A 22,206-nucleotide genomic window follows, 5' to 3' on the forward strand; every position below is an offset into this window, starting at 1 on the left:
AAGAAAAATGGACAATTTGGGAAGAGAAGGCGACTATAAAAACGAGCCGCGAGGCACTTCCCAAATCGTCCATTCTTCTCTTAACAAAATTGGGGTAGAATTTCCCGCATTTAATCGAAATTTTTCCCTTGGTCGCAGAAACGAAGATCGCGGTTGCACAGGATACGATCGTCGATCTCTTTGGAGGGCGGGAGAAGGGAAAATGCAAAAGGCTCGCGAATCTCTGCGGCGAACACCTTGCCGAGGAGGCTTGCGGAGAAGGTTTATAATACATTGGGGTAGGGGTACGCACGTGGAAGAAGAGGACGGTGCACACGTGGAACGAGGCCGACCGAGGGAGAGGAGAAAAGAGAACGAAGAAGAGGCCGGCCCTATGGTGGAGTGGGGTCGGATGGCACGTAGTCAGTGTGTAAGGGGTGAGAGTGGGTGATAGTAGGTGGTAGATCTCTAGTTAGCCAAGACACATTGACAGGGCATCTTGCCAGCATGGCAGCAGCACGCGGCACACTGTCCCTTCGAGATTTCTTGTTGTCACCTCGGAATTAACGCGAAACACTTCGTCGTCGACGTCGCGGGCAACTCAACTTTCCGGAGGACTCGACGAGATAAAGGATTCACCGACGAAATCGTGAACACATCAACGAGATAAAGGATTCGTCAACGAACTCAAAAGGGTTCGGGAAGGAAGGACTCGCCGAAAAGATCGCGAATTCGCTAACAAACTCAAGGATTTATCAGCAAACTCAAGGATCCAGAATAAAGGATCCGTCGACAAAAGGAACGATCGACAAGATCATGGACTCGTTAAAAAGATCAACGATCCATCGGGAAGCTCGAGGGCCGATCAACGGGCTCAAGGATTCGTCGACGGACTGAAGGATCGAGTAAAACTGCTCGTCGACGAAGTGAACGCTTCGAATCGACGAGATCAAAAGGATTCGTCGCGAGGGGTATTTCGTAGCAGTGCGACGACAGTTAGTGTTCCCGGGAAGTGCAAGTGCGGTCTTTGGTGCAGCTGAAGATGTGAGGGGACGAGATGTTCTCAGGCAGAGGTCTTCAGCAAGTGGGTTCGGACATGTCCGAGAGGAAGATGAGGAACTTGTACAAGAACAGGAAGAAGAGCGCGATGGAGCTGCTCTGAAGACTATGTGACGAGGATGTTGCTTACAGTGTAGACTGGAAAGTAAGGCTCTAGTGGAGTGAGGATAAAAAAAAGAAGAAGAAAGGTTTCACGGATTCGCGTGGCACTTTTCCTTTGTGATCCCGCAGGCCGTCGTAGGTGCCGCGTAATTCGTTGTTCTATCGTCCCGCGGGGTGACCGGAACTTGTTCGGCGATACAAAGCCGGCTCGAATTCGCCGCGGATGATTCTCCGCGGCTCGAGCGACCGAATCACGTGGAAGATGCGCGTGGTTTTCAGGCTATGAATGAAAATATCTGGCAGATTTTCTGCAGAAGCCTTTAGAGGAAACCGGCAGGTCTTCCAAGCCATAAAGGTACTTCCATACGCTCGGTCCATATGCACGCGTGCATTTTCCTTTCAGTCATTCATAAGAGTCATTCATGAGGCTCGCTGATTTTTTTGTCATCTCGACGGGAACTCGACGAACACGAATCGCGACGATTCGTTTTTTATTCGTTAGAAGAAAAATACTAATTGGTCGATGGAAAACAGCGGTGATAAATGTTTCGTAGATTTCGCTGATTTTCGAGACGATTCGCCGCTGATTTTGCGGATGAAATGAAAACGTTTATGCTTTCGGATTATTTATCGAGAGAAACGTAATGATTTTCAAGATGTTTAACGACTCTTTTGATCAAGTCGAGAGTCGAGAACGCGGACGCAGTGTCCCTTAAATTGAAATTCAATGAGAACATTGTTGCTGATTATTAGACTACGGATATAATAATAAAACAATAATAATAATAATAATAATAATAATAATAATCAAAATTGTCGGCATAGCCAGACGCAGGAAGAAATTGCAATTTCGTTTCTCTCTGAAATAATTATAATAAGTCTGAACTTAATCTCAATTAACAAATCGGCACTCTCAGCTTACGTTTCATTTTATCACCAATTTGTTGCCATAAACGTTATAAAATCCGCGGCCTACCGATTATAGAAAACGATTTTAGCAAGTCTCGTTTCATGGAACGTACAGTGATCAAATAAGTTTGGAAATCTTGTTGACGTAAACTTACGTCATCGGATCCTAATTCCATTACTGTTAAGCCGGTTCTGTTTGCTCTATTGATTAAATCGATGTATAAAACGTATGGCTTAATAAGTATCTAATGATGTAAGCTTCTCATTGAACTGAACATAACCAGACACATTGATCGCCACCGATTCTACGCTAAGAAATCTAAGACCTCGCGTATTATTATTTCTGTTACATTTAACATTCGCGTTGCAAAATATTGCGCAGGTTTATGTTCATCAAAAGTTCATCCAACGAATGCAGAAATTGATTCGAAATCTGTTCGAACTATGCGAGATTTGTTGAACACGTCGAGATCGTTTAAAATTCACGGTTTGACACGCATTTCGCGCACCCACACGTAGAATCCGCTACTCCGTCGAACGCGGTAAGAAGTTCTTTGAAATTATTTGCAAAAATGTTCACCAGCATTTTTGCAAGCAGAAGACAATCGTTGTAGCATCGAAATATTAATATTAAATTAGCAAATCCTTGTTGGGAATATTAACTCTTTGGCTATTGAAAGATGCGACATGTTCGTTGAAATGTGGAAAAGACATAACGCGCTTAGTTTTTCTACTAGTTGTCGACGTATCGAATGTTTTATTTGTTATAATTAATTCTCCCCAATTTTCTTTCGGCTTGTAAATTGAAATGGACGATTTGGGGAGAGGAGACACGATTATTGGAGCCTTGGATCTCGTTTTTAATTTCAACAATTATGGAAGCGTGATGCAAGGCTCGAATAATCGTATCTTCTCTTCCGAAATTCTCCATTTTTGTGCGCAATCTGAGCGCGAATTAGAGAGAAATTACTGTATTAGTCTGCCGAATTCTACGAAGCTGCGAATATTCCAACGTGCGCTGTGTGCAATTCAATATAATTGTAATCGTGCGACACTTGATTATATATATATATATATATATAATTATATATTATATATATAATTATATATAATAATATAAATAATTATATATAATTATATATAATAATATAAATAATTATATATAATTATATATTATATATATAATAATATAAATAATTATATATAATTATAATCGTGCGGCAATGATTTAAAAAAATCAAATCAGTCGCAGAGACATTTCAAATGCCCCTCGATATTCAAAATGCTTCAACGAATTTATTCTCTGTAACTTCTTCTTATTTCAAACATAAAATCGGACTTCAAAGAGCAATATTTTAGCACCGACGCATGATGCACTTAATAAACAAAAAATCCCAATGAATAATGAAGAAAGAAGTTAATGAAAAAATCTCAAAGCATTTAAAACATCACAAAATACTGCCGTATTAACGCATAAAGAAATGGAAGTCGTTAGGTTCGCCGATTAGTACAATTTTTCCAAATCCCCTTCGTTTTCCATGCATTTTGAATGCAAAGCGATCGTTCTTCAGCCAAATTGTACGCAGCTCACGTCAAGACATTCGCAGCTCAATAAAAATTAACAGGCTTTTATATAAGTTGTGCAACACAACGGCATAGAGAACTAACCTGCAAAGCCACCAGGCTTTATCTGATACCGCAAGCAAACTAACAGAATCCGGTTTCTTTCTCATTATCCTTTTTTTTACGGTATTAACCGCGTCATTAAGTCTAAACAAGAATCGAAGGCTCCTTGTAGAAAACGCTGTCAAAATTACCGACTATCTTAATGCCGATGGCACAAAAACGTTCCGCCTTCCTTTCGACTTATTAACACGTTTCTCTGTTTTCTGCAACAGCTAAATGCAATAAACCGAGCAGGCTATAAAAGTGCATGTCTTTTATGCGTTGACACAGTAGAAAATGTATGGGAAACGGTGTCCTGTTTGTAGAAAATACTGTGCTAACTTTTTTACGCGAACGAAAGTCAAATGATCGGTCGTAGAAATTTGCAAACGATTTAATATAATCGTCGCTTTTGGGAGAGTCAAAATATAATTGTATTATATATAATAATAATATAATTGTATTAAATATAATTGCTTGTAGAGAGGCAAAACGTGATTAGTGCTTACAGAGAGTAGAAGTAAAATCATCCCTTATAGACGGGAAAAATATAACAGTTGCTCAGAGGGAGCCCGGATATAATTGTTGCTTACAAATCGTCACGTACGAAGTCGTAATATAATTGTTGCTTATAGAGAGTCAAAATATAATGTTCACTTATAGATAGTCGAAATAAATTGTGGCTTATGGAGAGTTGAAACGTGATCGTCGTTTACAGAGAGTCAAAATATAATTGTCGCTTACAAAGAGTCAAAATATAATTGTCACTTACAGAGAGTCAAAATATAATTGTCTCTTACAGAGAGTCAAAATATAATTGTCTCTTACAGAGTGTCAAAATATGCAGTAAATTGTGTTCATTTAATATGATATAATGTTCATTTAAAGATAGTCAAAATGAAACTGCCGCTTATAGAGAGTTGGAACATGATCGTCGCTTGCAGAAGATCAAAATATAATTGTCACTTACAGAGAGTCAAAATATAATCGTCACTTACAGAGAGTCAAAATATAATCGTCACTTACAGAGAGTCAAAATATAATTGTCTCTTATAGAGAGTCAAAATATGCAGTAAATTGTGTTCATTTAATATGATATAATGTTCATTTAAAGATAGTCAAAATGAAACTGTCACTTACAAAGAGTCAAAATATAATTGTCACTTACAGAGAGTCAAAATATAATTGTCTCTTATGTAGAGTCAAAATATGCAGTGAATTCTCTCTAATTAACCCTCAGCTTGGAAACAAAAACAGACAATTTCAGAAAAGGAAGCTCGAATAATCGCGTCTCCCCTTCCCAAACTGTCCATATTTATATGTAATCCGAGCGTCAATTAGAGAAAATTTACAACAATTGTCACTTGCAGACAGTCAAAATGTAATCGTGGCTCACAGAAAATCAAAATATAATTACCTCGGCCTCGAAAACGAAATTCCACATGAAACGTTACATTTACGTCGACTCCCGTCGACGCGGACCATATCCCAACGAAAATATCAATCTTCAACTATAACCGCGCACACAGTATACTTTCTACAAGGACTCTCCCAATCACCCGCACATCGTCACAAATTACTCTCGTGTGTCACGATTCGCATGCAGCAGCACGACGATCGTTTTCGTCGCGGCTAAAGGGCGAACGAGAACGGTTCCTCGCACGGATTTGCTCGAAAGTTTTCCACGGCGGTTGTCTTCGTGATGGAACTCCGAATCGGCGGGGTGGTTGATTCGAAAATATTGCGCGATATATATCGACGGAAAAGTTGGCGATACTCACGGAGCAATGTGCGGTTGCTAGGGCGACCGGAGGGGCTGGACCGTATCTCCGACGAGAGGAGGAAATCCGTCCGCGTATTTTCCAGGGAGGCGGGGTGAAGGGGGTGTTTCTAAGGGCGGCTGCGAGCAGAAATTTCGCAGAGATGGAGTTCCTGCAGAATCATCACACGGTGAACACCACCGAGCCGCCGTACACCCTCGGCACAGGTGAGCCACAATCGTGTGTCACTGGAACAAACTACGCTAACACTTGACGTGGCGCCCACGGAATTTCAACTGTTTCGCCATAGATCGCTTTTCACGCTGTCCACGGGGACGTTGTCCCTCTCTCTCTCTCTCTTTCTCTCTCTCTCAGTCGTTATTTATCGTTCGACAATTTATGCTTCGCTGCCGTTTGTTCGCGGATGCCTCGGTTCTTTTTTCCAAGATTTTCTGGCCAGAGCGACTCGGTGTAACTTTGAATTTTGATTCGTTTATCAGGTTTTTCAAGTCATCGCATTGTAACAAGATCTCGTGCGCGATCTGTAATAATCTGATATAATTATTCGCTTCTTCTATAATCGAAACGTTTGATTCTTCTGTCATGAAAGTCTAGGAACGAGAGTAAACGAAGGCGTACAAGAAGCGAAAAAACTGTCGTCTTGTTCTATCGCGAAAATTATCATGGACGAGGAGAAGTGCTAATCGAACACAGTTGCGAAAGAAATCGTTCTGCAAAGGGTTAATCCAATTGCATTTTTAGCTATAACGCGGTTTGCGAAACTATTTTGTTCTATAGTTTCTCTTGCGCTGAGATATTCCGTTTTCATTTCACGCGGCGAGGTAAATTCAGTTTTTTCGAAATTTCAGTTTTGTGAATTCAGAGTTAATTTGCAAATAGAGATCGATATTTATTGGCTCCACGTTCTTGCAGAACAGAGATTTTTCTGTTCGAATTTTGTAGAAATATTAACGATTCTGTACCGTAAATGGTAATATCGCTGCTTTTTCAGTAAACGTGACAGAGAATTAAACGTTTAACCCTTAATTATTCACCTCTTTAAGTTTCTAGTCGTTAACAGTTAACTTTGCAGCATTTCAACTCGGTATTATTTATATTACATTCACTTGGTATTATTCAACCCCTTAAAGAGCATTCCCGTGTCACGTCGAATCAACGAAGAACAGTTTCAAACGTTGCAAACATTATTAAATTTACAATTACGTTCCGTGTTCCATGCACAAGAGCTTCCATCGCCAGAGAATCGAATGACATTTCCTTTCGATAATCGAGTGAAAACAAGTTTCAAAATTGTTCAACAGAGTTCCGTAAATGATACGTACGAAGTATCTGTGCGTCAAGGGGTTGGTACGATTTTCAGGGTGAAAATTGATCCGCTCTGTGTCGCAAAATGTATCGGATTGTCCGAAAAGTTCGTTCGATTCCTGTACAACGTTCCACGGACAGAAATAATTGACAAGTGCGTTCGTTTTCATTTTAACTTCGATTAGTGCGCCGTCCAGTGGATATGAAACTTCGAAAATAATTGTCTCGTAACCTCGTTTGTTCATTGGCTTTCGATTGGATCGTTTCTTTGAAAACGCGAAGCTAGAAATGAAGTTCAATTTGTGGAGTTCGAAGTGTAAATCGAATGTGGATGAATTGTCATGTCGGAAACTCTTGTGCAGCCATTTCCGAGGCGGATTAATAACAACGTAATTTTCAATTAGTTTCTGTAGCCGGGCGATTCGTTAAAGCTCCGTTTAAATTTCCTATCTTTCCATTAGAATTCTCTACAAACTCTTTTCTAACACTTCGAACATTTAATCACTCTTGCACTCGTTGTTCCTGTTCAAAGTCCTAACATCAGCGAATTGTTCAAAGGCGGAATGACTGGCTAATATTAATTACAATTAATAATTTATTACAATAGGCTCGTGCGACGCAACACAATTGTTCTAATGACAACCGAAACATGAAATATTCGTCGGTCAATTCAGAGCGTATCTCGCAAGCAGCTTCAAAAACGAATGCAGCAAAAATTCGAATAATTCGTTTAATCTATCTTTTTTTGTTCGATGGAACAGGTTCGGTAGGAAGTATCGAGGCCACGATACCTTCCGGCCTGTGCACAGGACCTCTCGGGGTGTTGTCCAGCGAGGACACTCTAACGGACAATCAAAACGAGGACTTAGGTGCTCTCCAGGGCACCCTTCGCCTGCAGGACCTGCAAAGCTCCCCGGACGATATTGGCGCCGATCAGAGTCAACAGATCCAGAATTCTGGACAGAACCAGGTCGTCAGCGAGTTCGGGGCGAGCTTCTGGGTCGACGACATGGCCGGCTTCCCGTTGCCACCTCTCGATTTAGACCCTCTGCCGCCTGGCCTCTTCAGCCCTTGTTCTGGGACTTATAAGTAAGTGCGAACGATCTCCTCGGGCCCCAAATAAAATTTCACTGCGGCTAATTGTCCGACGGTATGTTCTTCAATAATTAAGTCGATATACCTCATCGCGTTTACAAAATTTATGTGAAACAGTTTAATTATTATTCAACCTTTGAACCGGTTTATGCATTTTGATTTCCTGCGTAAGGATCGAAACGCTGGGATCGATTTTGCGTTCACTGTTACCATTTCCAAACGAATATCTGATATGCTGAATAAATGAAAGTTTGAAAATAGGTGCAATTATGTAATTGTATATTCGAAGTAATGTTCGATCATGTGACAGAATAGGAATCTCGGTAAAAAGGGGTTGGTTCAGTTCTTATTTCTTTAGTAACGAACGGACGACCTTGAAATGTTTTAAAAAATATTTTATGTTAGTTTATGAGTAGATTAGGTTTCCTATAGTCGATTTAATGAGTGAAAGAGATTTTTGTCTCAATTCGGTGCGTATTAATTAAGTCACAATTCCGTTTTAACTGAATAACTATTATGTTAGGAATAAGTAACAATTCAGTTTGAAATAAGCAACGATGCAGTTTTAACCAAGTAACGACTCAGTTTTAACAGCCCTTGGAATAGAGTTTAGAATAATCCATCATTGATGATATTGCATAAAAACAATGGATAAAGTCTCGCGCAATTTAAGCGCTTCCGTCTGACTAAAAGTCGGACTTTCTACTTGAACGCCCAATGCTACTGCAGCGACTTTATGCGATCGCTCATGCTCCTAACTAAATAACAGAGAATTCAGAGCAGGTTTTACTTGAATGAAAACGAAGACGTATTCGGGCAGAGCAGTGCATATTTCTGGGCTGAAATTATTCAGAAAGAATATATTATGTTTGTAGACACCCAGAAGATTAAATATGTACCTTATTTTTACTCAGAATATGGTAGATATATTAATTGAGAAAACGGCGCTAATCTTCTTTTTTTTCAAAGCTGTTGCTAACTGTAATAATGAAAGATCAGAGAGACGGTTTAAGCATTGAAAAAGAATAGATTCTATTTAACAGGCATTACTGTAAACACAAAGCTTTCTGATTCGATGAAAGATAGCTTTAGTTGTAAAACGGTAGGATAAATGACTGTTTTAGTACTAAAAAGAATGAATCATTTTGACGAAGCAAAAGACACTTACATTACCGAAAATGTAACTTCATTCGTCTGAAAGAATTGAACAAGGAAGCTGTAGTATTGAAAAATAGGATAAACGATTATTTTCATAATGGAAAATAGTAAATCCTTTCGATGCAGTGAACAAGAAATGATATTGCTAAAAATGCACCTAATTTCGTTCGTCTAAAGAACTTGAACAAGGAAGTTAATTTTAGTATTGTAAAACAGCATGCATGAAGCAAGAAAAATTGCATGAAGCAAGCATGATCGAGCAAGAATTATGTTACCAAAATAGTAAATGTTAAAGCTATAATTTTGTAACTTCATCTAACAGATCGAATCGAGAAAGCTAACTTTATTTCTGAAAAGAAAGGCGACGCAGTTTCAGCGCTGGAGAAATGCAAATCATTTTTGTTCGAGCCGACGAGAATCGTGTTATTAAAGAAAGTAAATCATTTCGATCGAGTAGACGCGAACCGTGTTATTAAAGAGGGTAAATCGTTTCTCTCAAACGAACGAGAATTATGATACTAAAATAATAAATCCGTTCGCAAATAACCCGGCTGCCGGAAAAAATGGTGTGAAAACTCTGAAGAGATCGCACGATCGACGCCGTATTCGATGTAATTTTCAAGTGTCCTTGCAGCTGGAGTTGTACCCGCGGCGAGTGCGCGCCAAGAACGGGCAACGCGAACGGCGAAGGTGTCGCGGATGTCCTGCTATCTCTAAAACATGCGGTGGTCCATCCCGGAAGTCCTACGGGAGGCTACTACTCGACGGGAGGATCGAGTCATCATTACTCGCAGGATTACACGCAAAATCTCGGTCCGCCCGTGCCGCCCACGCATTACGCGTCCACGCCGGCCATGTCGGTGAACGTTTCCATGAATATGACGATGAACATGAACATGCACTCCGGGTGAGTATGACTTTCGTGTACGCGTTCTCGCCTCGGTATTTCTCAGCTATCCAAAACAGATGTTTGATCACGTTCCGGTAGCTTTGTCGCGCTCGCGCTTTCTGTCGCGGTCGGAAATCGTCGCGTTTATAAGGAAATTTGATCTTTCTTTCTTTATCTTTCTGCGAAATTAAGAGTTTCCGCAACGATCGAATGGATTAGAATCACAGTGGCGTGTGTCAAAGTTTCGGAAATGTTGACTTACGCCTTAAAATGTAATCTTGTCGAGAAACGTTGGAAAGACGAGTGAAATAAATTATAAAGTAAATTAACGTAACTCGAGATTATCTTAACAATAAATTTTCTGTGTAAATAATACAGATGTTGGTAAACGAGAACACTCCTTGTTTCTCGCAATGAGAAGAATGTAATTTACAGCACTGTTAGTCTACTCAAATTCAATTGTAAGAAATAGGAATCCGGTAAAAAGTTGTTTTCCGTTTGAATCGTTTCTAATCTAGTACATTATTATCAATAATAATGAAGAATAATATAGGAAAATAATAAAAAAATAATAATAAAGAACAGCGAATACATCGGAAGAATTTTAGAATATTGTTACATTATTTTCAATCGATTGAAACGATTTAAAGAGGAAACACATATTTATTTAGCTTCCGTTCTTTCGAATTGAGTCGCTTTGCACGAAGATCCGCAGTAATTAGACTGCGGATCCGTCTAATGATTAGACTGCATTTAGCTTAGATCATCCGTGAAAATTAAAAAAGAATTATTAACACGAGCATCAGCTAAAAAGAATTACTGTAACCAATTAAAATCGGAAAAAAGAGAAGGTTTTCCACGCGGAAACTTGATTTCGCGTACAGCAGATCCGTCGGTCTATTAATTAGAAAAGGCAGCGCAGGCTCCCTCGTAGCCGACACAATGAATCGCCATTTTCCTCTGTCGAGGGGTGCGCAACCCTCGGCGGGGGAGTTGCGAGAGCAGAGTTATTCAATGGTTGTCTGCGTGCAGGTACGAGCAGAGCTATTCGTCGGCATGGGGCGTGGAGCCCCTGCTAAGTCCCGCCCAGCAGTATAATCCGGTGGAGCAACAGACGAGGGTGAATCAACCCCCGGCCAATAGCCTGATCGGCACCAGCACCCATCCTCATTCTCATCCCCCGTCGCACGGCCATTCGAGGCTGCAATTGTCTAGCGAGCATGCGCTATGCATAGGCGCTTCCGGGAACCCGGTCACCACCGATGACAATGGCAGGCCTAACCTGTGCAGAATATGCGGAAAATCGTATGCACGGCCCAGCACCCTCAAGACGCATCTCAGAACGCACTCCGGTGAAAAACCGTTTAGGTTAGTCGCCATGGTGATTGAATCAAACGGCCGAGGATTTTATGATTTTATGGGGAAAGTCATCTTTGCGATCGAAGCCGTTTTAAACAGTTTTTCTGGCATACGATTTTATGAATTAATATATAATAATATAATATTATAATATTATATATAATATAATATATTAAAATATTATATATAATATAATAATATAATATTATAATATTATATATAATATAATATATTAAAATATTATATATAATATAATATAATATGAATTAGGGTAGTGGAGCCGGTTACTATAGGGTGACCAATTGCTGTGCCTTCGATTCGTTTTTTAACTTTATATTTATCGCGTAAGATCAAATTCTTTTATTCTGTTTATTTTTTTATTAGAAAAATGTGATTATTCTTTTAGTTTGTTCAGTTTTGAATAAAAGAATTTAATATATATCTTGTGCGATAACTATAAAGTTAATGATATTGAGTTTTGTGACTCATACAACAGTTACACTTTCAACAGTTTTTTAAAGTATAAACAAAGTTGATACTGTAAAAATTATTTTGTAACGTGATATAACAATTTTTAGTGGTGTCTCGGAGTCACCAGACAGGAAAAATGAATACATCGAATGTGAGACAGTAAAACGTCAAAAGAATTCAAGGATACTGTTGAATTACTTTTCACGCGGTAAATTAATTAAGAAAGAAAGTAAATGTTTATCGAGCTCCTGTACCTTGCAATCAATCCGCAGTCTAGTTATAGTTAATGTCTGAATTAAGAAATTTAAAACAGACTTAAGAAAAGGAATAATAGTTATACTGAACGTGTTAGTCAACAAGTCAAGCTCGTCAAAATAGGGCAAGGGGTTAATAATTAATCTTAATCATATACGATCCAAATTCAAATGTGTCTGTATAAAGTAGAAATTGTAAACTATTAACTATTAACTAGTAAAAATTGAAAACTATTTTGTTGAAGGTGTCACGCGTGTTCGAAAGCATTTAGTCAAGCGGCGAACCTAACAGCTCACGCGAGAACTCATTCCGGAGAAAAACCATTCCGTTGTCCGGTGTGTGACCGAAGATTTTCTCAAAGCAGTTCCGTGACTACGCATATGAGAACGCATTCAGGAGAGCGTCCGTACAGGTAATTTATTACTTATCTCATTGCAAAACTGAAACCGTTTTAATAATCATTGCTGAAATCATTCCTGCCCTTTGGCTACGGTATAGAAATGCTCCGGAGTTATTGTTGCAAACATAGTGAAACTTGGGTACTTGTTACATTTGAGCCGTTTATTTTGAAAGTGGCATAAGTCACTTTTTTCTTTTTTCTTTTTTAATGAAAAGATACCGTTCAATTGTAATTAGTGTTACCATTAACTCGATTTTTTTGAAAAAGCGACTTATGCCACTTTCAAAATAAACGGCTCATTTATAAACAATTTTTGTCGTATAGAGAATATGTGTGCTGAAAACAGCATGAAATCTGGCAATGTGAAGGTTAAGCAAATATTTTGAGGGTTCAGAAATGTTCTGAAGAATCTCCTGCGTCTATAACACGCAATAAAAGTTTATTTATTATTGCAAATATAGAGGGCAGATGATCTTAAAATTTTAAAAACAAATCGTCCCTCAACTTATGAACAAAAACGGACAATTTGGAAACAGGTGATTATAGTGAACATTTGGAGCGTTTTGCCAGTACAATAAATTCTCCCCATTTGTCCTTCAGCTTGTAAACAAAAATAGATAATTTGGGGAGAAAAGATACGATTATTCGAGCCTCGCGGCTCGTCGTTTTTATAGTTGTTGACAATCGGCGGCTACAAAAACTTAGAAATATCGGCTTAAAAACTAGAATAATCGTACTTCTCTTCCCAAATTATCTATTCTTGTTTACAAGCTGAAGGACAAAACGGGGAGAATTGTATTGACAAAACGCTCTAAATGTTCCACTATAATCATCTACAGATGTTAATAATAGGGGCGCCACTCTGTTAAACCCATGAAAATCTCAAAATAGCATAATTAGTCATAGTGGCAAATCGCTGAAACTGTTCGCCGTGTTATTCACAGATGATAATTCTAAAGATCCACCATTCTGACATAGACTGCGCCACCACGATGTTCCACACGAATCTGAGAACAGCGCCATCGGATGTAACGGAGAAACACTGAAACTACTCAACAAATTACCAACAGTGAATTTTGGATAACAGTTTGAGCATTTTGCCACTGCATGCTTTGGAGCTGTACGGATCCCTGAACTGAGCTTCCAAATTTCGCCACAAGATGCGCCATTTTAAATTACGCAGTTAATTCGAGCTAAATTTTAAACTGTATCGTAGAACAAAAGTAACGGGCGTCATCTTTTCTCTATTCTCTGATAGTAAATGATCTTTTTCTGACATGACACTATTGCAAAAAAGTCTTCTGGATATTTTTGTACTCTCAGAATATTTTTTGACCCCTAAATTGACAGATTTCATGCTACTTTCCACAAATGTATTCTCCTTATGTCTAATTCAACAAGAATCACCAATAACAAATATTCAATTTTCTTTATATTGGATGTAAAAGAAATTCCTTTGGACATTTGTGTGTCCTCAAATTATTCTTTCAACTCCTAAATCACCATATTTTAATCGAATGTCTATAAGAAGAAAATAGATATACAATTATCCAGCATATTTGAGTTCTCGACAATATCTCGATTCCGAGAATGCCGGATAATCAAAATTCTGCTCCATAGATCTAATTTGAACTAAAACTTTATCGACAATAAATTTCAAAATCAATACTGAACGAATACAAATAATATTAACTAGTGAAAAATATCGCAAAAAATTGCGCTAACATTGAAATATTTAAAGCCCCCTTTGTTTTTTGTAAAGATACCTCGAAATCAGCGTTTACCCCATGGACTAGAACATTTGTAACTGTAGAAAACAATTCATTAACACTTTATCAACCGTAAATTGAATATTTCCAACGACTCGATTGTATGAAAATAAATGCAATCTTCAGCTAACGAGACAAAACTTTAGAAAGAGATACGAGATGGTTGTAAATTCGGTAAACACTGTCCCAAAGACAGTAAAAAGCCTCTGCGCGCTCGTTAACACTTCAAATACCTAATTATTGATAATAATTAATGCCGCTGACTTCTTTATGTAGAACAAAAAATTCTTTAAAACAGTTTTAAGAGAATTTGACGCTATGGAAATGGATTTATGGGACATTACGAAGTCTCATCGAGTTCCAAATTCTTTAACTTTGATTTATGAGTAATTAACGGTAGATGAAGTGTTAAGTGCGCCGTTCTCATAGTTGGATTTCCATTTCAATCGAGAACTCGCTGCTGTTTCCAGGTGTAGGTTCTGCAAGAAGGCGTTCTCGGACAGCTCGACGTTAACGAAGCACCTCCGCATTCACTCCGGGGAAAAACCGTACCAGTGCAAGCTGTGCCTGCTGAGGTTCAGCCAAAGCGGCAATCTGAACAGGCACATGCGAGTCCACGGGGGCTCCCTAACGTGACACAGCTCGCTCTCGATCATTGACGACAATCGAATATTGCCACGGTGTTGTCGGATACCTGTGATTCAACTTGGCCCGAGCTTACCGGAACGAATGTAAAGTAAAAGAGAAACCAAGTAAACGAAAAACTGCGACAGTCGATGCTCGTAGGGGGTTGTTGTCCGTCGTCACCTGACTGATCTCTCGAAACACGAAACAAAAAGGACGTTCTCGGGCGCGAACAAGCGCTTCTGTTATTTAAGGGCTTACATTTGAATATTTTTTTAAACCGATATATAAAACCATTGACGATGATAATAATAATAATAATGATGATAATAGTAATAATAATAATAATAATAATGATGATAATGCTAATGATAATAATAATAATAATAATAATAATCGCATTACGTGCTGTATTCGTAGTGGAAACTCGTTGTACTCGTCTCTTCGGAAAGAAAAAAAATAAACGATGCGAAACGTGTCAACACAGATCGTTCCTACTTGTATGTCAAAGGAATCGTGGTGTGAACATTCGTGTTTTTTTTTTCCTCCGGACTGTCGGTTTTTATTCGCTAGCGAAAACGATATTTCGGGCACAGGTCAGGATGGGTGAACAGGGAATCGCAGTTTTAGTCCTACAGCATCTACCACAGCACCGTTGATTATTGTACAAATATTGTATTTATTATAATTATTAATTATAATATTAATGTTGCTGTTTTTACCACCTTCAATTTTTCATTATGTGGCATTTCTTTGTCAGGTTACTTCTTTTCTCTCTCTTTTTTTTTTCCTTTTTCTTTGTAATTGTAAAATGAAGGTGTTTTGGCGCCATTTTCATTAAAAAAAACGATTCTCTCTCTCTCTCTTTCTCTCTCTATATATATAAATATATATATAGAATATACACTATATATTCTATATATATGTAATATATAATATATATAATATTCGTATGAGAACAACTGATTAAAAAACAGATGAATGAATATGTGTGAGTTTTCTTTTCTTTCACTTTATCTTTTTGTTTGTTTGTTTGTTTGTTTGTTTGTTGTAGTGTTGTTGTAATTCCCACAGCATCAGGACCCACGTGTGTTTACTTTGTTTTTTTTTTTAAATTCTTGTGGGAGGAGGGGGTGAGGAAAAGGAGGCTGTTATGCTCGCCGGCTAGGTGGTAATTAAGTGGATAGATATTGGTTCATCACGAATCCTCACATTAATTTTGCCTCTTTTTCACAATTAAAACTATATAAGAACAACTCTGTCTTCTTCTCCGTTTAGAGTAGCATGTATCTCTCGTCTTCACTCGTCTCAAAATTCTCTCACTCGCTCTCTTTCTCTCGTTTTCATCTCTTTATATATATAATGATGTATTTATAAGTAATAATATTCTTGAAAAAAAAAAGAAGAAGTATGTATAATGTTCCTACGTTATGTACTGGTACGACTGTGTGCGAGGACGAGCTGGTCCGACCGACTTCCGAACGCAAAGATAGTCGGTCCTCTACAAGAAAAAGCATAGTGGGCTTTCGGGGACCACCTCGTCGAGCGACAGACGTTCCTCTAGTATTTCGTGTACGTAGCGTATTCTATTTAAAAATGTATAATGTCATCTCTGTCATGCTGTATGTGTCTGTGATGCTTTATGTATGTATTTTTTTTTATCCATTTTTCTTCGTTCTCTCCCACTCTCGTTCACGCGCTCTCTCTCTCTCTCTCTCGCATTCTTTCATTCTTTCTCGCACTCATTTTCTCACACCCTCGTTCCTACATATCGCCTCAACCCTATCTTTCTTTCGCATTTTTATTCGATCAACTTGCTTGGCTGTTGGTGATCTGATATCTCTACATCAGTTGGAATGGTTTCTTTTCTTATCATTCTTTTTTTTCAATTATTAATCGATTTTCATCTCGTTCACATTTGAAAGCTTCGAAGCAAAAAGCTCGTGTTAAGGTGTACATCCCCAAGGAGGCATCGATGAATACCAAACAATTTCAGTCTATTATTTGTTTTTTTTTAGTACTTTCCACTTCCGAAACAAGTAACAAAGAAAAACTTACTCCCGTAATCTCGTTATTTTCATTTAGCTTTGTTTTCACTTTAACCGGCGTTATCAGCCACTGAGAATAGAAAATTAATTGTCTATACATATTATCACTCCTCTGGCCCTTTCATTCTCTCTCTCTCGCACATTCGCAATTCATGTTCTCCTGCAATCAAAACAACACGAGTACAAAAAATTCAGCTCGAAACGCTTCGAGACCGCCGATCAATTTCGGAATAGTTATATAATTCGATTAATAAAAAGAAAAAAAGAAACGAAAAATCAACGACGATCGCGCTGTGTTTCGGTAACCTGTGACTATTCAAATGAAATTATACAATATAAAAAAAAAGCAAAGAGAACCGAATAGATATGTGTATAGGTGTGTCTGTGTGTGTCGTCTCTCGCTCCCACTCTCCCTAAAATAGAACTTTCATACTCACTCTCTCTCTCTCTCTCTCTCTCTCTTTTTATTTACTTATTATCATCGTCGTCGTATTTCAATAATTTTTTCTCAAAAAAGTTTCCATTTTCTTTACTTTTTCTTTTTTTAATGATTTATCTTTCGATAATATATTCAAGTGTTCGTAACATCGCATTATTTTACTTAATACAATAATTAATCATATTATAATTATCAATTAATAAAACTTGTTTCTGTTCGTTCTACCTTACGCGCGTGTAATCTTTCTTTCTCTCTCTCTCTCGCTCGCTCTCTTTCTCTCTTACTCTTCCGTACACAATCTCACTCGCTTAAAGACTGCTATAACCGATAGGTATATATATATATATTTTTCCATTGAAAAACAATAAGCGGCTTTCGACTTCTGTCCCAGGTTGAAAACACAAAAGAAAATACCTATTACATTAGGTTACCTACTAATTTACGATGAATTTAAATCACTGATGAAGATGCTGCATTCGTTCACGTCGAGGCATTCGCCGAATGTTTCATACTCGGTAGAAGTACAAAAATAGATGCCACAACATCGAAGATGACGTAAAATTCCTGCAGCTTTATTACAAAGCGCGATAGGTCCGATCGATACCGACGCGTGTACCCGAAAACGAGCAAAGTTTCCCGAGAAAAGAAGGCAGAGAAATGGTCTCAATGTGGAAACGGCGTCGTCTGCATCAAGTCGTCCATGTCAGAAATATATCTTTTATCCATTATCACTCTTGACACATATAAAAAAATAGCATTTAATGTAAAAGACTATATTTCTGTAACTGAAACTGTGTCTCGTCTAAAGCACGCAAAGAGTCGGAACAGGCCTTTCTTTTTTCTTTTTTTTTTGCGACAACTAAAATCGTTTTCGTTTAAATCACACGTTTGCCGAAAATAGTTTTCCTTCGTTTTCAAGGTCACCGTAGCTGTTCCACAAGGTAATGCCAGGTCATTTCATTGATCTATTAGGATTCGAAGACGAAATATATCCACCCACGAATCCACACAGGAATACAATGAAAAATGCATCCAACTGCGTTGATATCGATCATCCCGAAAAATCACCGCAAAGAAGATGTTCGATCATTTGTGATGATCTACTGAGTACTGCCAACGCATGCGAATGCCCCAACGATTACATACTTTTCTTTCTCTCTTCCTTCTCTCGCAATTGCCCTGTCTACTTTTGTCCAACTCTCACCGCAAAAAAGACAACATTAATTCTACCGGCAATCTCTTACTTTCTGCTTTCCACTGTCACGATTCCATCATGATGTATATACACGCAGCATTTTCATGATCTGGAGTAAAACATAAAAATGTATTTGTAAGCAACTACATTTCAGTTTTTCGTATTTGTTATTGTTTTTGTCTGTTTGTCTGTGTTCTCTTCCTCTTCTTCAATGTAATATACTAACACTGAGAGTTACAACGTCCACGAAAGAAACAAAGTTTGTCAACGTTTACTGAAGAGTTGCCAAATCATCTCAATATATATATGCTCTCGGGAGTATGGTTCTTTTTTAGAAACGAAAACTAAAATAGCATGCGCGAAATCCAAATACAGTGTGGCAAAATAATGTATGACTCGCTAAAAACATGTTCGGTATCCATGTTTCGAAACGAAAGTTCTAGACGAATTTAAAAACGTGATGTACATATATACATATACATGTTTATATCGAAAAAGAAAACATCCTTATATTCATTTTCATTCTTACTTTCCGTCGCGTGTTGTCTGTATGGAGTACTAAAACCTATCGTTACAACAAGATTGGAAGTGGGGGGGGGGGGCCGAAGGGGGGTCGGTATACGAGTACAAAATACAAATTCGGAAATATTCCCGGACGCTCTCCTCCGAAAAAAAAGAGGTACCCACACGGATCGCCTGAATTTGCTTCAACATGTTTCTCCTCTCCGCTATGTGCCAGACGTTGCGATATACTACAATTCACATTCAGCCCATGTTCGATTTGTACTCTATGACTAGCCAATATATTCTTCGTGCTGCGGGTGTTGGGAGGAAGAACTGATCATGGGGTTCTATAATTCGAGAAAGTGAAATTAATTCGTTGAACGGAGAAAAGCTAGGCTGGATAAAACACAATTGATTTGAAAAACAAAAATAGAAAGAAACAAAGACAGTAATTTTCGTTTTCTCGTTTGGTCTAGAGTCACACGCGCTGCGATTGATTAAATACTATACGTAATTTATACAAAATTACGACACAGAGAAATTCTTATCCATCGTTTGTTTTGTCATTTCCTCCATAGCCACGGCATCGTGTTATATATATAATATATATATAAGCCGTCATCATTACTGCCCAACTGTATTTGGTTTGGTCACAATGTTACATCAAATGCACTATTCCAGGAGCCCACCAAACGCAGACTCAAGCTCAACTTCCATTCGCGCAGCACACACACACGCGGGGCATGCACGCAGAATACTGACGCACGCGATTTGTGTGTTTGCACGCAGCACGCACGCAGCAAAATGCATGTAAGCCTTTCTCTCCCTCGCAATCTCTCGTTTCCACTTGCATTCGGTTCCTATACTCTCTCTCTCTCTCTCTCTCTCTCACACACGCACACACACACTCTTCCTCTCTCTCTCAGACTCTCCCCCTCTCTCACTCTCTAACTCTCCCTCCCTCCCTCTCTCTCTCTCTCTCTCTCTCTCTCTTTCTCTCTCGCTCTCTCTCTCTCTCTCTCTCCGCCTACCCCCCGTTTATCTCTTTCACTCTATCTCAAAGGATGGATCCCTTCGAGTTCCTTCGGAAGCAGCGGACATATTTTTTGGGGCACATCGTGCACGACACACGTTAGTCAATCGGCCATTTGTCGTCGGAGGTCGTGTGTGAATGGCTAAGGGAAATTAGATCGGAGGGTGGTGCTGGAGTGGACGTCGGGGGTTCAAGGTCAACGAGGGCTCGGTGCAGGTGGGCTTGGCCGGGGGTCAGGCTCGCTCACTATGCTGTGTGGTATACCGGTTAATCCAGCAGTAGGAGGAGCTGAAGCAGGGCCTCCAGCCCCACCGCCACCTACCGTTGGACCCGTAGGGCCTGTCGGACCCCCGGCGCCTGCACCGCCTGCAGAGGAGTTCGGTCCGCCACCACCCCCACCACCACCGCCGCCGACGACGGAATGCCCACCAGGAGGTGGGGGTGCAGAATCGTGAGGAGTCGTTGAATGCGCCTGTTGAACGGGCAGCCCCCCGGAATAGTATCCGCCGTTGATCCCCTCAGGGTAGCTGCTGGAGAAAGCGAAAAGAAATTGGCCACTTCGATAAATGCCTTTTACAAAGTGCCCAATCGATCTTAGGAAATCCAAAGGTTCGAACGCTTCTAACCACGTTACTTTACACACTCGATTCTCTTTCCATGTAATACGAGTTAACATCTGCTTGAAAATCTGTTTCTGTAAAAATTACGATATCTTTTTCCCCGGTGTAAGAGAAACAAATGCAACGATACTCAAAAGTTATACCCTACGTTTGTTTGTTTAATCAAGCTCAACAATATGTATATATACAATATATATATTGTCTATGTATACCGCTAGCCGATCAAATCGATTCAGGGCCCTTCCTTGTCTTTTAACTTTTCTCTTCACAATATAGTTTACATTAATGTGGATATCATAATACAATTCAGTGAAAGAATTATTACTTGAATTAACAATGAATCCCCCTCTTAGAGACAAGGTGATAATCATTCACTTTAATCGCCGATGGTTAGTCCCACAACCCCTACAGCAGTCCCAGTTACAGAATTTATGTAATTGATTGCAAGAGCCATGAATGAATTTGTACACCTAACGTATATACAATATATGTATATATAGTTAATGTGTATATACATATATGCTGCTGTGTATATATATATACATACATATACATATATACATGTACATAGCATCTTTTAAAGTGAATGATGCTTACCCAGTTGAGGAAAGGAAGTATTCCTTGTTCACACAGTTTCGCAAGCAGTCAGGTATGCGACCGATGATAGCTCTTCGTATCTCACTGGCTGCCATCTCACGAAGTTCGGTGCAACTTGCATCACTGTAGAATGCGGCATGTGGTGTGCATAACAGATTGGGTGCATCTTTCAAAGGACCTATGGTACAGACAAATTGGACCGGTTACTTTAAACGTCGATGTATAAGTAAGATCCGATCCTTTTTGACGCGCTCTGCGCATACTAAACGAGTTCGATCGCGGTACAAAGACAAGCATGTCATGTGCAACATTTGCGTAAGGCGAATGATTCATAAATTCATCAATGAGCTCATTAATATTGAATAGCATGCTTCGTTAATGGATCATAACGAAAATGTGGTCGTGACAATATTTTAATAGATTGCGTGTGTCAGTTATAATATACAACATTGTTAACCCAGATGTGTTTTCAAATAAGATATTCATTCGAAGCAATGTTGAGAAAGGAGGATCGTGTATGTTAATAGCAATTGTCAAATATACAGCTATTTCTTGAAAAAAAAAACGAGAACGTGACTGGATTAAAAAATATTACATAACCATGATAGTATAAAAAAAAATAAAAGTATGATTAAGCGAAGAAAGATCCGAGAACGTAACAGATTTGAGTAATTACATTTCCTAATCCCTTAATAGTTATAATAAAAATCTGAGAAATTCAATGAACGTTAGGACTATCGATCATTACAAATGATTGTATTACTTTTCAAAAATATATTAATCATTTTTTAATAATCTGTTGATATTTTATTAATCTACCGGTAATATTTTTTGATGTCACTTACAATCGTTTCTCTAAAAGCCATGCCACAGTACCTCTAATGTGTGTACCCGATATATTACCCGACAGCAAAGGACCAGGATGGAGAAGGGAAACATTAGTCAACTTG

The 22,206-nt window shown here is 38.8% G+C and overlaps 2 protein-coding genes across 8 annotated transcripts in view; one reads left to right on the forward strand and one right to left on the reverse strand.

Moving 5' to 3' along the window:
- Window positions 1-22,206, reverse strand: part of CtBP (C-terminal binding protein) — a 57,380-nt gene that overhangs the window by 14,847 nt on the left and 20,327 nt on the right. For 4 of the 7 annotated variants that reach the window (XM_033477168.2, XM_033477174.2, XM_033477170.2 and 1 more), the window contains exons 7-8: window positions 21,257-21,434; window positions 16,011-20,569 (exon numbers count right to left, since the gene is read on the reverse strand). In XM_033477168.2, the coding sequence (XP_033333059.1) occupies window positions 20,236-20,569; window positions 21,257-21,434 (512 nt within the window). In that variant the 3' untranslated portion in view covers window positions 16,011-20,235. The other 3 variants (XM_033477172.2, XM_033477176.2, XM_076525916.1) reach the window with 3 other exon arrangements.
- LOC117224335 (uncharacterized) lies at window positions 405-15,541 on the forward strand. Its single transcript, XM_033477178.2, has 7 exons — window positions 405-1,495; window positions 5,517-5,701; window positions 7,562-7,889; window positions 9,688-9,960; window positions 10,975-11,310; window positions 12,272-12,439; window positions 14,667-15,541. The coding sequence occupies exons 2-7, from the start codon at window positions 5,638-5,640 to the stop codon at window positions 14,830-14,832; spliced, it is 1,335 nt and encodes a 444-aa protein (XP_033333069.1). The 5' UTR covers window positions 405-1,495; window positions 5,517-5,637; the 3' UTR covers window positions 14,833-15,541.

The sequence above is a fragment of the Megalopta genalis genome, chromosome 13 (genome assembly GCF_051020955.1).
Source record: "Megalopta genalis isolate 19385.01 chromosome 13, iyMegGena1_principal, whole genome shotgun sequence".
Classification (NCBI taxonomy): Eukaryota; Metazoa; Arthropoda; class Insecta; order Hymenoptera; family Halictidae; genus Megalopta; species Megalopta genalis.

Excerpts from the sequence above, each read along its gene's own strand:
- LOC117224335 (XM_033477178.2), top strand. The coding sequence starts at position 5,638 with ATGGAGTTCCTGCAGAATCATCACACGGTGAACACCACCGAGCCGCCG. Across the intron at positions 5,702-7,561 it reads GCCGTACACCCTCGGCACAG|GTTCGGTAGGAAGTATCGAG; the intron begins GTGAGCCACAAT and ends TCGATGGAACAG. Across the intron at positions 9,961-10,974 it reads AACATGAACATGCACTCCGG|GTACGAGCAGAGCTATTCGT; the intron begins GTGAGTATGACT and ends GTCTGCGTGCAG.